The 14,694-nt window shown below is 40.4% G+C and overlaps 1 protein-coding gene across 3 annotated transcripts; it reads right to left on the bottom strand.

Moving 5' to 3' along the window:
• Window positions 1-1,213: 1,213 nt before the first annotated feature.
• On the bottom strand, window positions 1,214-14,462 carry LOC308397007 (protein NLRC3-like). 3 transcript variants are annotated; one of them, XM_080882717.1, is made up of 12 exons: window positions 14,326-14,462; window positions 12,833-12,930; window positions 12,452-12,598; window positions 12,298-12,327; window positions 11,340-11,432; window positions 7,735-7,813; window positions 7,393-7,621; window positions 5,393-7,196; window positions 5,149-5,322; window positions 4,863-5,018; window positions 4,282-4,328; window positions 1,214-2,494 (listed from the first exon to the last, which is right to left on the bottom strand). In XM_080882717.1, exons 2-12 carry the CDS (start codon window positions 12,907-12,909, stop codon window positions 1,890-1,892), a joined length of 3,441 nt encoding a protein of 1,146 aa, XP_080738843.1. In that variant the 5' UTR covers window positions 12,910-12,930; window positions 14,326-14,462; the 3' UTR covers window positions 1,214-1,889. The 3 variants fall into 3 exon arrangements, with proteins under 3 accessions (XP_080738843.1, XP_080738844.1, XP_080738845.1); XM_080882718.1 differs by having other exon boundaries at window positions 14,313-14,414; XM_080882719.1 differs by lacking the exon at window positions 5,149-5,322.
• Window positions 14,463-14,694: the final 232 nt, after the last annotated feature.

The raw sequence follows: 14,694 nt of genomic DNA, 5'->3' as shown, positions 1-14,694 counted from the left end.
TACCAGAATAGGGAGGATGGTGTAGGTTTAAGTTTATTAGATTGATCAGTATTGCTGAACTATGAAATATTTTTTTTTGCATACAGGTATAACAGAATAGCTTTAGTGTAGTTGTTGTTTTAAACTTGAGTATGAACTTATACAAAATGCAGCAAGATATTTAAAAAACAGTTTTGTTGATTAAAAAACACTATATCAGATTCATATCGGTATCGGCAGATATCCAAATTTATGATATCGGTATCGGTATCGGACATAAAAAAGTGGTATCGTGCCATCTCTAATCAAAACCATAACTGAAACCTACAATGCAAAAAATTTTAGAATAATCTCAACAATTTACGAGCATATAACGGAGGCAAGAGGGTGTACAATAACATCTGTAAAACTGATGTGGCAGAGAAAGTTGGGAGGGAACACATCCGATGAGGAATGGTCAGAAATCTGGAAAACACAGCAGTCAACAACATCATCACGTGTCTGGAGATTGCATTACTGGAAAAATGTAATAAGATTTTTTATAACACCCAAAATTAGGAACAAACACACTTCATTACCACAACCGTGTTGGAGAAGCTGTAGAGATGTAAATGTGACTCATTCCCATGTGTTCTGGTTCTGCCCCAAGATCGCAAAATTTTGTGAAGATGTCCATTTAGTTATAAGTAAAATTCTGGGTTATACTGTGTCCAAGTCTTGTATATTATTATATCTTGGTGTCATTACGGGAAATGTGTTGAAAGAAAATAGATACATATTGAAAATTATGCTTGCAGCCTGTAAAAAGGCTATCACAAGAAATTGGTACAAGATAGACCCACCATCGCAGGATGAATGGATCAAAATTATAGACGAAATACAAATTATGGAACAACTGACTTACAGAATAAGGACTCAGGAAGATCAATATCATCGAAAGTGGGAGAAATGGACTGATTACATAAACTGGATAAAGACCATCACATTGATAATGAAAAACGATCAAATTGTAGAAACATGGTGACCCAACATGTTCTTTTTTCACTTTTTAAATTAATTTATTAATTTATTTCTTTGTTTTGTTGTTACCTCTTATGTCATCTGTGTAATGTTTAAAGAAAAACAATAAAAAGAAAGTAGTAAAAAAAAAGAAGAGGAGCTTAATAAGTAACACGGTCATTGTTAATACAGTTAAAACAGCAACTACAAAGCACAACAAGGCAAGTTAGCATGTCAGCTATTAGTTTATTTATTCATTATCATGAAAAAGTAATTAACCATAACAGCTGGAGTCAAATAATCAGCCACACTGCTGGTGACAAATATAAACAAACAACATATATATATGAAAATAAACACAACATATAGACTTTTACTCATGTTAATATTATTAGTAAAGCATTAACACTTTATTGTTGCCCTCGTGGAACATTTGATATGTTTAAGATTTATTAATGATTACTGAATGATTTACAATTTTTGGCAGTTTGTAAAACAGCTTTTAACATTACTTGAACTAAAACCTTTAAATTTTTCTTAGATTCATAAAACTGTAACCATTAATTCACAAACTTCATAGTCTTTAAAAATAGTTAATCTTGAGATAAAATAGCATGTCAACAGAAAAGGGTTTAAAATGCAAAGATGTCCCCACATATTTATGTGCTGATATTAGGGATATTAGTGTGTGTGAATGTGAGCGTGAATGAATAGTGGTATTGTAAAGCGCTTTGAGGGGTCTCAAAAAGCGCTATATAAATGCAATCCATTATTATTATATTAGAGGTTAACAATCAGTGAGTTTGAAGTAAAGTGGTGAGGAGATAATCATGCAAAGCAAAATCACATCACAACATATCAATCCCAGAATATGTGATTCAAAGCAAACAAAAAAGAAACATCATCCACATTCAGCTTTCATACCACCGACTTGTAGTTTCTGCCTCTTCTAAACAGTCAAGCTCTACAGACTTGTTAGTACACAAAGGACTCAGAAACACAGAGGAGTCACTGGACCACAGTCCAAACCCAGGATACAGAGGTTCAGTGAATGTGGTGCTGAAGGTGTGGAGGTGGATCAGAGTGTCAGAAGAGACTCCGTAGAAGGACAGAGTGCCAGCAGGACAGTCCACATACACCCCTACTCTGTGAGAGACTGAGGAGGAGGAGAAGATGGGTGTTTCTCTATTGTTGTGCCAGAATGAGTAACCAAAAGCGTCAGAACACATCAGACTCCAGGACTGATCATTTCCCGCAAATTTGCAGTCGGCACTGTTTCCTCTCCTTCTGATGCTTTTGTAACTCACTGATATAAAACTGCCTCCTTTCCACTCAACTTCCCAGTAAGAGCGACCAATCAGCCCATTTTTGCACAGAAGCTGTTTCCACCAGTCAAATCTGTCTGGATGATCAGGATAGGGCTGCTTGTTCTCCACAACGGTCACCTTCATGTTGTTGTCAGACAGTTTGAGTTTTTTATTTATTGAAGTCATGTCCACTTTTAATTCACAGAAATCTGATGGAGAGAGAAACACACAGCAGAGATACAGTTTATCATCTGACACATCTAGTGTCTGTTCTTTCATTATGTTCTGTCATTTTATTTATATAAAACTTAATATCACTGTCATCCCTCGCACATACAAGGTCTTAAATAATCAGGCCCCATATTATCTTAATGACGTTATAATGGATTGGATTTATATAGCGCTTTTCAAGGCACCCAAACCGCTTTACAATGCCACTATTCATTCACTCTCGCATTCACACACTGGTGGAGGCAAGCTACGGTTGTAGCCACAGCTGCCCTGGGGGAGACTGACAGAAGCAAGGCTGCCATATCGTGCCATTGGCCCCTCTGGCCAACAGTAAAGTGTCTTGCCCAGGGACACAATAACCAGGACAGAGAGCCGGCGACCTTCCGGTTACAGATGCGCTTCCTAACCCGGTGAGCCACGGTCGGTTATAGTACCATATCACCCTATTAGAGTACTTCGCTCTCACACTGCAGATTCACTTGTTGTTCCTAGAGTATTTAAAAGTAGGATGGGAGGGAGGGCCTTCAGTTTTCAGGCCCCTCTTCTGTGGCACCAGCTTCCAGTTTGGATTCAGGAGACATACACCTCACCAGCTCAGCGACTAGAGCCTGAACTTCAACAGGTAGCAGCCTCCATTCTACGTGTTTATGTTTTCTAGTATTCTATCAGTAGGCTCAGCGTGTGTGACTACTTTGTGTTCATACATAAATATTAAAAGAAAGCTTGTGTGCTCTCATCAGGATAGGGGTTTGTGTTGGGGTATGGTATTGTAGCTCATAGGTTTATACTATTAACAGGTAATGTGACGAGCATCCGCTTTCTGGGATTTCCTTACCTGGATTAATCCGATTATTAAGTGATGAATCCTACTTCCGGGCCTAAAGTAGTCTGCATTTAATATGGCTTTTGTGTTGTTAACATGTTTAATGCTTTGTATTTTCTTCTATTTAATCTCAAAAAGCTCCTAAAAAAAAAGTCAGTGATCACCGTTGACCTCCCTCGGCTTTTATTACCGCTAATCATTTATTTAAGCTCAGTTTTTAAAACCTTACGATGTAACTACAGCACAGCCCATGCATGTATATGAATGACTAACCTCGTATTGTGGATGGATTATCTCAGTTGTTCTCCTGGCTGAAGTTTGGTCCTTTTACAGCATCCTGCCATGCGATTACATTTGTTCCTGACCACTGAGAACACTCACGTTAACTTTTATCGAGTGGAAAAAAAGTTAGCTTGTTTATATTTTGCTAACATAGCTGTGTCGCTAGCGGTCACGTAGCACATCATTATACACCAGCTAGCCAAACTTCAGTAACCCTACAAACGTCACTGCTGTTTAGTTTTCTGTCTTCATTTATGTTGGAAGTGATAACAGAGCTGTACATTTTAATTTGTTTCCAAACCGCCACAGTCAGGACATGCTATATTGTATTTAGATGGAAGCTAGCGAGCTAACTTCCTGCTGACTTCTAACTCCGTTAAATGTCATAAATTCCGTTTTCATGGATGCCTGGATGTTAAACTCAGTTGTTACACCTGGTAGAGCAGAACGCTGATCATTTCATTAAAGATGAAAGACTTTAGACAGTTTTTCAACTCTCAGTAATGCCACAGTGATCATTTGATATATGGACCTGCAGCAGAGTGTAGGCCCAGACACGGCTAGTGACGTCAGACTGAACGATCGGATGAGCACACATCAACTTATAGCACAGCGATAAAATTTGGATTTTGCTGATTTGTCATCATTTGTCAAACTTACACTTCCTCAAACCAGGTTTTAACCACTGCTGTCCACCATGGTCGAGCCTGGAGAAAGAAACACAGTAACAATGATTTTCTATTCAACATGAGATCTAACTGTTGCACATGAAGCACCAGAGTTTTCCCTGTTCTTCCAAGTTTGACCCAGTTACATTAGGTAGTTATCTTTTATTTGTTCCTTATATCTAATATTTGTAAGTACATTGTTGTTCTAAATCATCTAAGAAAATTATCAGTGTAAGCCAAGACTACTGACAGTGTTCAGTAATGCCTGTACTACTGGAGCACAAAATGGGTTTTTTTAATATGGACAGCAGCTATCCACCAATAATGCTGCTAAAACTGGGATGCTGCTAAAAGAATCCAAGTCCGCCCAGACTGGAATGTGTGCAAACCAGTTAAACCCTCCAATATGTGAAATATTGTCACTGGAAATTAAAATTTGGGTTTGTTCTAGCTAAAATTCAGAAATACCCAAAATGAGCTCTTCTTTATGATGATGCTCTGAGCAAAAACACATTAAATCAGCAAACAATTAGCCAAAATAGTACTAAATGAGTAGCCATGCCCTGTCCATACCTGAGTTTCCAGTGTGGATCCTTGAGTCCCTGCCTCACTTTCAATTTTCCTGGATGATTGTAGCGAAGGTCAAGCACTTTCAAGTGGGAATGATTTGAGCTCAGAGCTGACGTCAGGAAAGTACAACCTTCCTCTGTGATTAGGCAGCCTGACAGGCTGGAAGAAGAAAAATGCCACAAAATGCCACAAAATTCAAGACGTTAAAGGACAATCATACAATTAGAGAATAGAAGAATCAAACAGAACTCAGAACTGTCTGTAACTGTTGAATGACTGCCATCCTGACCTCAGAGTTTCCAGTTTACAATTTGGACTCATCAGACCAGCAGAAAGAAGTTTAACTCCTGAATCTTGCAGGTTGTTGTTACTCAGGTCTAGTTCTTCCAGAATACATGTTTCTGAGCTTAGAACCGAGGACAGAGCTTTGCAGGTTCTCTCTGACAGGTTACAACAACTCAACCTGAAAAACAACTAAAAATGAGCCGCTTTGTTCTATAAAAAGTTGTTGTTTTATTCATAAATCCACTTACAGGGCTTTCTTGGCGACTTTGACCACAGGCAGCAGCCCCAGAAGAGCCTCCTCTGATGCAGAGTATTTCTTCAGGTCAAACACATCCAGATCTTCTTCTGAACAAAGCAAGACAAATACCAGAGCTGACCACTGAGTAGGAAACAGTTTATCTGTGGAGAGACTTCCTGAACTGAGGAGCAGTTGGATCTCCTGCACTAGAGAACGATCATTCAGTTCATTCAGACAGTGGAACAGATTGATCATTTTTTCTGCAGACAGATTCTTTCTGAGCTTCTTCTTGATGTAGTGGACTGTTTCATGATTAGACTGTGAACTACTTCCTGTCTGTGTCAGAAGGACTCGTAGAGTGGTCTGATTGGTCTGCAGTGAAAGACCCAGGAGGAAGCGGAGGAACAAGTCCAGGTGACCATTTGGACTCTGTAAGGCCTTATCCACAGCACTCTGGTGGAGATCTTTCAGTTTAGGTTTGTCTTTAAATACTTTGGACATCTTAGATATTGTTTGCTGTTTCTCCAGTAGATTTACTCCAGAGTTGATGAAGGTCAGATGGACATGAAGAGCAGCCAAAAACTCCTGAACACTCAGATGGATGAAGCAGAACACATTCTCCTGATACAGTCCTCTCTCCTCTTTAAAGATCTGTGTGAACACTCCTGAGTACACTGAGTTTCCTCTGATATTGATGCCACACTCTGTCAGGTCTGATTCATAGAAGATCAGATTTCCTTTCTGCAGCTGATCAAAAGCCAGTTTTCCCAGAGACTTGATCATCTTCTTGCTCTCTGGACTCCAGTATGGATCTGTCTCAGTGCCTCCATTATATTTGATCTTCTTCACTTTGGCCTGGACCAACAGAAAGTAGATGTACATCTCAGTCAGGGTCTTGGGCAGCGGTCCTCCCTCTCTGGTTTTCAGCACATCCTCCAGAACTATAGCGGTGATCCAGCAGAAGACTGGAATGTGGCACATGATGTGGAGGCTTCGAGATATCTTGATGTGGGAGATGATCTTGTTGGCCTGCTTCTTATCTTTGAATCTCTTCCTGAAGTAGTCCTCCTTCTGTGGGTCAGTGAATCCATTGAGCTCTGTCACCATGCCAACATACTCAGGAGGGATCTGATTGACTGCTGCAGGTCGTGTGGTTATCCAGATGTGGGCAGATGGAAGGAGTTTCCCCCTGATGAGGTTTATCAGCAGCACATCTACTGAGGTGTGCTCTGTAACATCAGTCAGAATTGTAGTTTTGTGGAAGTCCAGAGGAAGTTGACACTCATCCAGACCATCAAAGATGAACACAACCTGGAAGTCTTCAAAGCTGCAGATTCCTGCTTCTTTGGTTTCAGTAAAGAAGTGATGAACAAGTTCCACCAAGCTGAACTTTTTCTCTTTCAGCACATTCAGCTCTCTGAAAGTGAATGGAAACATGAACTGAATGTCCTGGTTGGCTTTGTCTTCAGCCCAGTCCAGAGTGAACTTCTGTGTTAAGACTGTTTTCCCAATGCCAGCCACTCCCTTTGTCAGCACTGTTCTGATTGGTTTATCTTTAACAGATGAGGCTTTAAAGATGTCTTCTTGTCTGATTGTAGTTTCTGGTCTGTCTGGTTTCCTGGATGCTGTTTCAATTTGTCTGACCTCATATTCATCACTGACCCCTGCAGTCCCTCCATCTGTGATGAAGAGCTCTGTGTAGATCTGATTCAGAAGGGTTGGGTTTCCTGTTTTAGCAATCTCCTCTAACACACACTGGAACTTCTTTTTCAGGTTAGACTTGAGTTCATGTTGGCACCCTGGAGCACGGGTCCCTGAAGGATCACAAAATCATGTTATTTTTACAATAAGTTAATGCGATCAGATAAATGAAAAATAAAGCAATAAAACAGCCTCTCAGGAGGAGTTAAATGGTGCAGATGTTTTGCATCATATTAAAGATGAGCTGAGGTTTGAAATACAAACTTCCAGAACTTCCACATCATGTCAAAGCTAATAAAAGATTCTTACTGCTCTGAAGATGGTCAGCCAGCTTCCTCTGCTTCATTCTCCTCAGGAAGTGGAGTGTGATCTTCAGAAATGCTACTCTGCTACTCTTCCTTTGCTCTTCGTCCTCATTCTCCAACATCTCATCATTCTCCCTCAGACTCTCTAAGCATTCTGGGTAATCTGCACTCAAAACTTTCTGGATCTTCCTCAGCTCGGTCTTTACAAAATTGACCATTTTTATCTCCAGTAACTGAAAAAGGAAATAATAAGAACCTATAAGCTGATTGCTAAAACTGTTTAGTGTCCAATTAGCACACGAAATGCATCCTTCCATGTCATTGATACAGCATTAATTGGTCTCACCATGAATATGGCATCCAGGTCTGTTTGATGCTGAACGACAGACTGACCACTGGGAACCTCTGAGCTCTGCTGGGTAACCCTGTGAGAACATTCAGTTTTAGGAAGTGTACAGTAAAGGTGCACTCTGTATTTAATGTGAATGTTGGGTTTATGTTTTATTATTGTCATTTGTGCATAGAAATTTATAATCATTTATGCTTAGAAGTATATAAATGTTTGTAGATTGATAGAGGTTTGATCCTTAGCAGTCTGTAAAGACTCTGTGTGCCTTCCAGAGTGTTCTGGCATGCACACACACACCCTAAGGTCATGAGAGAGGTCATACCTTCTCTTTCTGATTTATACTATATGAGGACACCTACTCTGTATCTGCTTAAGTATAAGAGCCCTTTGTTTAGGTGGACCACTGCGCTCCTAGCACCAGCTTTGGGGAGTCGTTCACAGGGTCACATCTTGACTATGGGCTCAAATTGTGGCCATAAATATTTTGTACTTGTAAATCAGTTTTGTACTTGTAAATCAGGATTTGTATGTGTAAAAAGAATTTATGTGTGTGTAAAAAAAATTTGTATGTGTAAAAAGAATTTGTGTGTGTAAAAAAGATTTGTATGTGTAAAATGAACTTGTGTGTATGTAAAAAAGATTTGTGTGTGGACTTCGCCAAAAAATACGTGTGAAACTCTGCACTCAAGTTTCAAGTTACAAGTACAAATTCTGACCCCATTTTTCTTCCTTTCAGCTGATTGGCCAATGTCATGTTAATCACAAACTTAACTATCCAATCAGAGAATAGATGGGTTTGGCTGTCGGAGGGGAGCTTTTTTGAACCACAGGTCCTTGAAGGGTAATACAGTTTGAAGCTGGAGGATCTCTATATAAATATCCGATAGAAGCTAGGTCCCCTAACTTTCAGTAGCTGTTGAAAGGATAAAGTTGTGGTATATCAGTGGTTAGAAATACCATTATTACTTTAGGATTAGTTTAACACAAAGTCAGGGCTGACCCGGGAGCATTGCTGTGAGTCACAGTGCGCAGCATAAAGCTCCTTTCACATTGGACGCAGCATGTGCTGCTAATGCTAACTGCTAACTAAAAGCCAAGGATCCAGAATTTGTTGTGCTGGCTGCTGAGCTCTGTGGGTTTTTGCGGCATCTGTACTAGATGCACCTGCTCCTTGTCGTTTCTATCTTTGACTTTATGTCCTCTACAAGCGTTTCTGTTTTTTTTGCTGGTTCTTCAAATGTTCAATAAAAACATGTATGCTCATTCATAATGAAGAAAGCTTTGTAACTATCCCCACTAGTGGAGACTGTGTCATTTCCACAACACTGCCCTCCGAGGTCCACAGCACTGTTGAAAAGTCTCTGGAGGTCCCTGTATTAAGCACATAAATCTGTGACACAAAAATCACAAAACTCGGACCACCACAGACTGTTTCCCTTCCTGATGATGAAGGAAAACGCTGGGCTGGCATGTAAAAGGGCATTTATTTCCTTCAAGGACCTGAAGCTCCATAAAGCACCCCTCCAATAGCCAAACCCATCTGTTCTCTGATTGGATAGTTAAATTTGTGATTGACATGACATTGGCCAATCAGCTGAAAGGAAGAAAAATAGGGTCAAAATTCATACTTGTAACTTGAAACTTGAGTGCAGAGTTTCACACGTATTTTTTGGCGAAGTCCACACACAAATCTTTTTTACATACATACAAATTCTTTTTACACATACAAATCCTGACTTACAAGTACAAAATATTTATGACCACAATTTGAGCCCATACTTGACCCCCCCTCACACACACACGCGCATGCCTATACATACACACAGACATGGTACTCGTTGTTCACATGTATGCCTGTGTAAAACTTCATATGTTAATGAACTTATGCATAGTCATGTAACTGTAATAAAGAGCAGTGTTACGAGGGGGCAGACGAGAGCAACTGGGTCAAGCGAAGGAACGACGCTCGTCACAATTCTCTCCCTCGTGCATGAGTAAGACAAAGAACTTTGGTGAGTTGCGTCTTGCTTTTGCTGTTGTAGTAGAATTGTCTCGTTCCAGCAGTAGGTCTGTGCTAGACAGACCCAACAGTGAATATCATGGCTGTATGTGATTATGCTGAAGAACAACGTTTGCATGCTGTTTGCTCCTCCAGGTGGCATCACTGTGGGCAGGTGACCAACTGCCCTTGTTTTCACCTACTTCTGATCCAAACTCTGATCACAGACGCTGAGAGCAGTGATACATCCATGGAGCTGGATGTGAACAGGCTGTGTCAGAAAGTCTCCTTATATTTCAGCTGCATTGTTATAACAGTAGTGGTAATTAATACATCAATAAATTTTCCTAAGGGCATTTTTCCATAAGTGCCTGGGAGTAGCGTTTTCCAGCAGTGTGCTTTCCTGTGCAAACGTGAGTCAGACCGTTTTGGGTCCCTAGGTTGACCAGTGTAAGTTTTTTTTTTTTTTTTAATTTGCCCCTGCAAAAAAAATAACGATCAATCAAAATGAATGTTGGTGCCAATCTTTGGACCATCTAAAGGCCTAATTATAATAACAATCAAATATTACTTAAGTCTTTTGTTTTTTTCGGCTAAAAAAATGGTGCGCTCATGTAAAGAAACTGGGATTTAAAGGGTTAAAACCCCCGAAATATAATTAAAACTTGATATGAATATTTTAGGCAGAAGTAGTTTTAAAAGACTGACTCATTTAAAGTGGAAATAAATATTAATATATAACATTTTTATCGCACTTTTTGGGGCAGGACCATTTTGGGTCCCTTGGGTGACCAGTGTAAGTTTTTTAAATGATGACACAAGGGAGGGTTTTACATTAGGAGTAGCACATTATAGGTTAGGACAACAGAACAAAAACAAGACAACAGAACAACAAAAATACAGAGGCAGGTACATGATATGGAGTGTGTTTGGAGATTTGATTGATATTGGTAGACGCATGTAACTTACCACCGTAGCCTTTGATACTGGTCGGATTTGTGTATAGCAGTTAGATTATTTGGCCACTAGAGGGCTCTGTTGAACACCTAATTGCTGATCTTTACTAATTTTGAGATATTAGGCCTTTTCTGTTGTTTTGGATATGCAGATATTCCTGCTTTCTACCTGTTTAAAATGGCACTGTGAGATTTTCCTAAGCCAGAGCATTTATTTAATCATTTATGTTGTAATTCATTATTGGTGTGTGATGTTGAAAAGCAATGATTGTTATTCTCCCTGTTTTCTTGTTATTTAAAACCACACCCATACGCACTCCCATACTCTCATTGAGTATACCAATTGGTGTACTACTGGCCTGCTGTTAATGTTCATTAAAGTATCTGGAAAGCACTCCCTGAGCCCACTCTCTGACTGGTCCCTCAGTCTTTGTCCTGAGGGAGCTATCACATCAGCATCTCAGAGATAACTCTCTAACAGGCTGTCTGTGACATGTTGTTTGGTAAACTGAGTAGCTTACGTCATTTCTGTGGAGGTGAGGTAGCTATATACATTGTTGTAATTTTTTTTTAACTTGAACTTTAATTGTTCTAGTTATACAGCATAAAGAGGACATAGTGTATTACACACTCACAAGGTAACTCACATTTCTCCAGATGATGCTTGGCCATTAAAAGCCAAAGCTGAGTGCACAGACATTGAGCTGGTTACAGGAGAGACTGCTGTTTGCTGCTGGAGCCTGACAGAAACAAAACCAGAATCAGACTGTAGATATTTGTCACACATCCTGAGTTTTGTGGCATTTTGTATGTTTTAGTTGTTGAGTATTTTTGTTCCAGCAAAAAAAAAGCTGTGTCTTTTCAGTTCAACTCTCAACTCTTCAATCTCTGGCTGTGTGTGGGTCTACCTGGCACACAGCCAGAGATGACAACTGACATTTCAAAATAAATCATTACATCAAGTAGAAACTTGAAGAGTAGGTACTTAGGTTTAAAAGATACTTGTAAATCTAGGTTAATTCAGACAGTTGGTAGTTATTAGTTCAGTATTTTGTGTAAGCTCATCTAAAGGGAGGACCCGGATTTGCAGCCGTGCAGCTGCAGTGTAGCCTGTCATTCAGCCTGTGTACTGAAGGACCTGTTCTGTCCAGTCAACATACACTGTTAGATCGGCATACACTTTGATTTTATGAGCTGTATGAAACCCTGACTTGTCGTCTCTACGCTGAGATGACGGAGCGCCCCGGCTGTCAGACTTTAGTCTTTCCAGTATGTAATCCTCTCTTCTCACTTGCTTCCCAGTTACCCAGTTCAGTTCAAAATTGGTCAATTACCTGTGCCTCCTCTGCAATCAGCTCAACACTGTGGAAACAAAGACCTGGCTGCCCACCTTCAGCTCCTCCAACATGATCATCATCCACTCTAGCAAGTAAGGCCTCAGAGAGCTTTAACTGTCTGCCTTCACAAATCATCATAATCAGCTGGACAGCCCTAATAATCTGATTCTTTCCTCCTGAGTTTGCCTAATGGAAAAGACCCTGGTTCTACAGGGTTAGGGTTCAATTGAAATATATTTACACAGCGCCAAATCACAACAACACCTACCTCAAAGGACAAAGGCAGGACAAAGACACGCTGTGGAAGAGAGCCAGAGATTAATAATAGCTAATGATTAATTATTGTCAATGAGCTAATGCTTTGTCAGAATAAACTCTTATCTGTGGTCTGAGTACGATCTTTGGGTCACTGACAAACTTACTCTGTTTCAGACCAAGGCAAAGAGTGTCCACTCACGAGGGACACACCCCTGGGTCCAGGTCCAGGTTTTGTTTCTGGTCCAGGTTCAGGTCCAGCTTCTGTTTCTGTTTCTGGTTCAGGATATTTAGATCTGTTCTGTTGCTGTGTACTTTAATACACACACACACACACGCATGTGCGCGCGCACGCACACACACCCGCACACACACCCGCACACACACCCGCACACACACACACACACACACACACACACACACACACACACACACACACGCACACACACACACACACAGCTTTGAGTCCGGATAATGATGGAGCAGTGATGTGAGTACTGAGTTGTGACCTGGAGAAGAGTCCTGACAGTCAGACATGGTCCTCTCACCTCTGGCTCTCATGTTCCCCACACAGAGTGGATTTAGAGGCAGGGGCTCTCTTCTCTCTGTGCTCACACTGATCCATAACAGAGGCCCCACCTTCACACTGACACAACAAACTCAGTCAGCACAACATCCTTTACATCGTCATATTTGTGTGCTGTTTAAATGTTGCAGAGGATGGACAAAGTCATCATTTAATTCTGGATGTCTTATAGCGTTGATGGATTTACAATAATCCCCACATTGCATGTAATTCCCCAAAATGTGTTTGATGCAAAAACATGCAAGCATCTGTTTCTTACACAGTCAGGATTTAACATGTGACCATTTCACAATTCAAATACTGTAAAATAAAAATGCGGGTAGATTTACTTTGGTGTTTATTTTTTTGTTCTTTGGTTATTTTTTCATGTTGCCCACATTATCTGATAAAGCGGTATAAGAACAACACACAGTGAAAAAGTCAGAACTTTTCAGAGACTAATTAAAACTCGGAAACCCGTCCTTTACAGAGCTACTGAGACTCTGCTGTGGATCTAAACTGTGGTCTGTGAAAAATACACCTGTACTGTCGACAGGTTTGATATTGAACTGTGTGTGCCAGAGGTGCACATCCAATCCTGATGAAAACCTCTGAATCCTGGTCTTGTCTTTAACTTCTTCCATAGAGATGACCTCCCTGTACCTTTAATAATAGGTTTTGACACACCAGTATAGAAATAAATAAAGATGCGGTTTCTGGGTTTTTTCTAAGGGTAGCTGCACAGACAGAGGTTACCCTCACTGATACTAATACAAATCCATTCACTGTGTCCTATAACATCTGATCAAGGCTTACTTGCTATAAAACAGACTAAGATGAGAACTAAGGGTGATAGAGCTTTTGCCACTGTGGCCCCTAGACTGTGGAACTCTCTCCCCCAAACCTTAAGAACTCTGGACTCAGTAGCTGTTTTTAAAAAACAACTCAAAACTCACCTTTTAAAAAAGCTTTTGGTTAATTTTTGCCTGTTTTATATTGTCTGTTTTACTTTTTTATGACTTTTTATCTTATGTGGAGCACTTTGTGACTCTGTCTAGAAAGGTGCTATATAAATAAAATTTTATATTTTATATTATTATTTTCCAGGTCGTTTCCAGGTTAAACATGTGGAACAAAAAGGCCTTCAGTGCATCCAAGTCTGTTATAAGACAACTCAACTCTGAGAATTTATTCTTAGAAAATAAGTTTAAGCTGCTCTAAAGTGTCAAACCAGTTCAGACATTCCCGGCATTTTTCACCACTGACTCAAACTCAGACTACAGTCCACAACAACCACCACCAAAATACACACCCCTGATTCTGAAATCAGTGTTCTCAGATTCAGATTCTTCACTGGATTAATACTGACGAGCCCACACAGCCAGTCAGCATTAGGAAGCACTCGTGCCGTACAGTGAGAGTGATCCACAGACGTGTTCACATTTCTCTGGAAGGATTCTCACCTGCTGAACTCACCTCAGGTCAGCTTCCAGGCACTTCACAGCTTCCTGTGTGGACAAAACATCAGGGGAGAAGCAGCTGCTTGTTCTCCTCGTCAGTCCTGGAGTCTGTGAGTGTTTGATCTTAACACAGTGTCACATGCTCATAACCTCAGAGAGACATCAGATGTCAAAACCAGTCTAACCTGTGAGGAAAGACCCGGTCAGTGTCAGAGAGCACACACATCAGATGATGTAAGTCAGTGGTCTCTCCAGCAGATGGAGCTAACTGATGATCTGATGAGTTTTGATGGAGCAGCAGCAGTTTGGATTCACAAGTAGAAATATTCTGCGGAAATAGCCAGTCAGCATCAGAGTAAAGTGACAGGTAGTCAGAGAGGGTGAG

This window comes from Rhamphochromis sp. 'chilingali' (assembly GCF_963969265.1).
Source record: "Rhamphochromis sp. 'chilingali' genome assembly, chromosome: 5".
Taxonomy (NCBI): Eukaryota; Metazoa; Chordata; class Actinopteri; order Cichliformes; family Cichlidae; genus Rhamphochromis; species Rhamphochromis sp. 'chilingali'.
The sequence above is the reverse complement of the archived record's forward strand: the minus strand, read 5'-3'. Positions and strand labels throughout refer to the sequence as shown.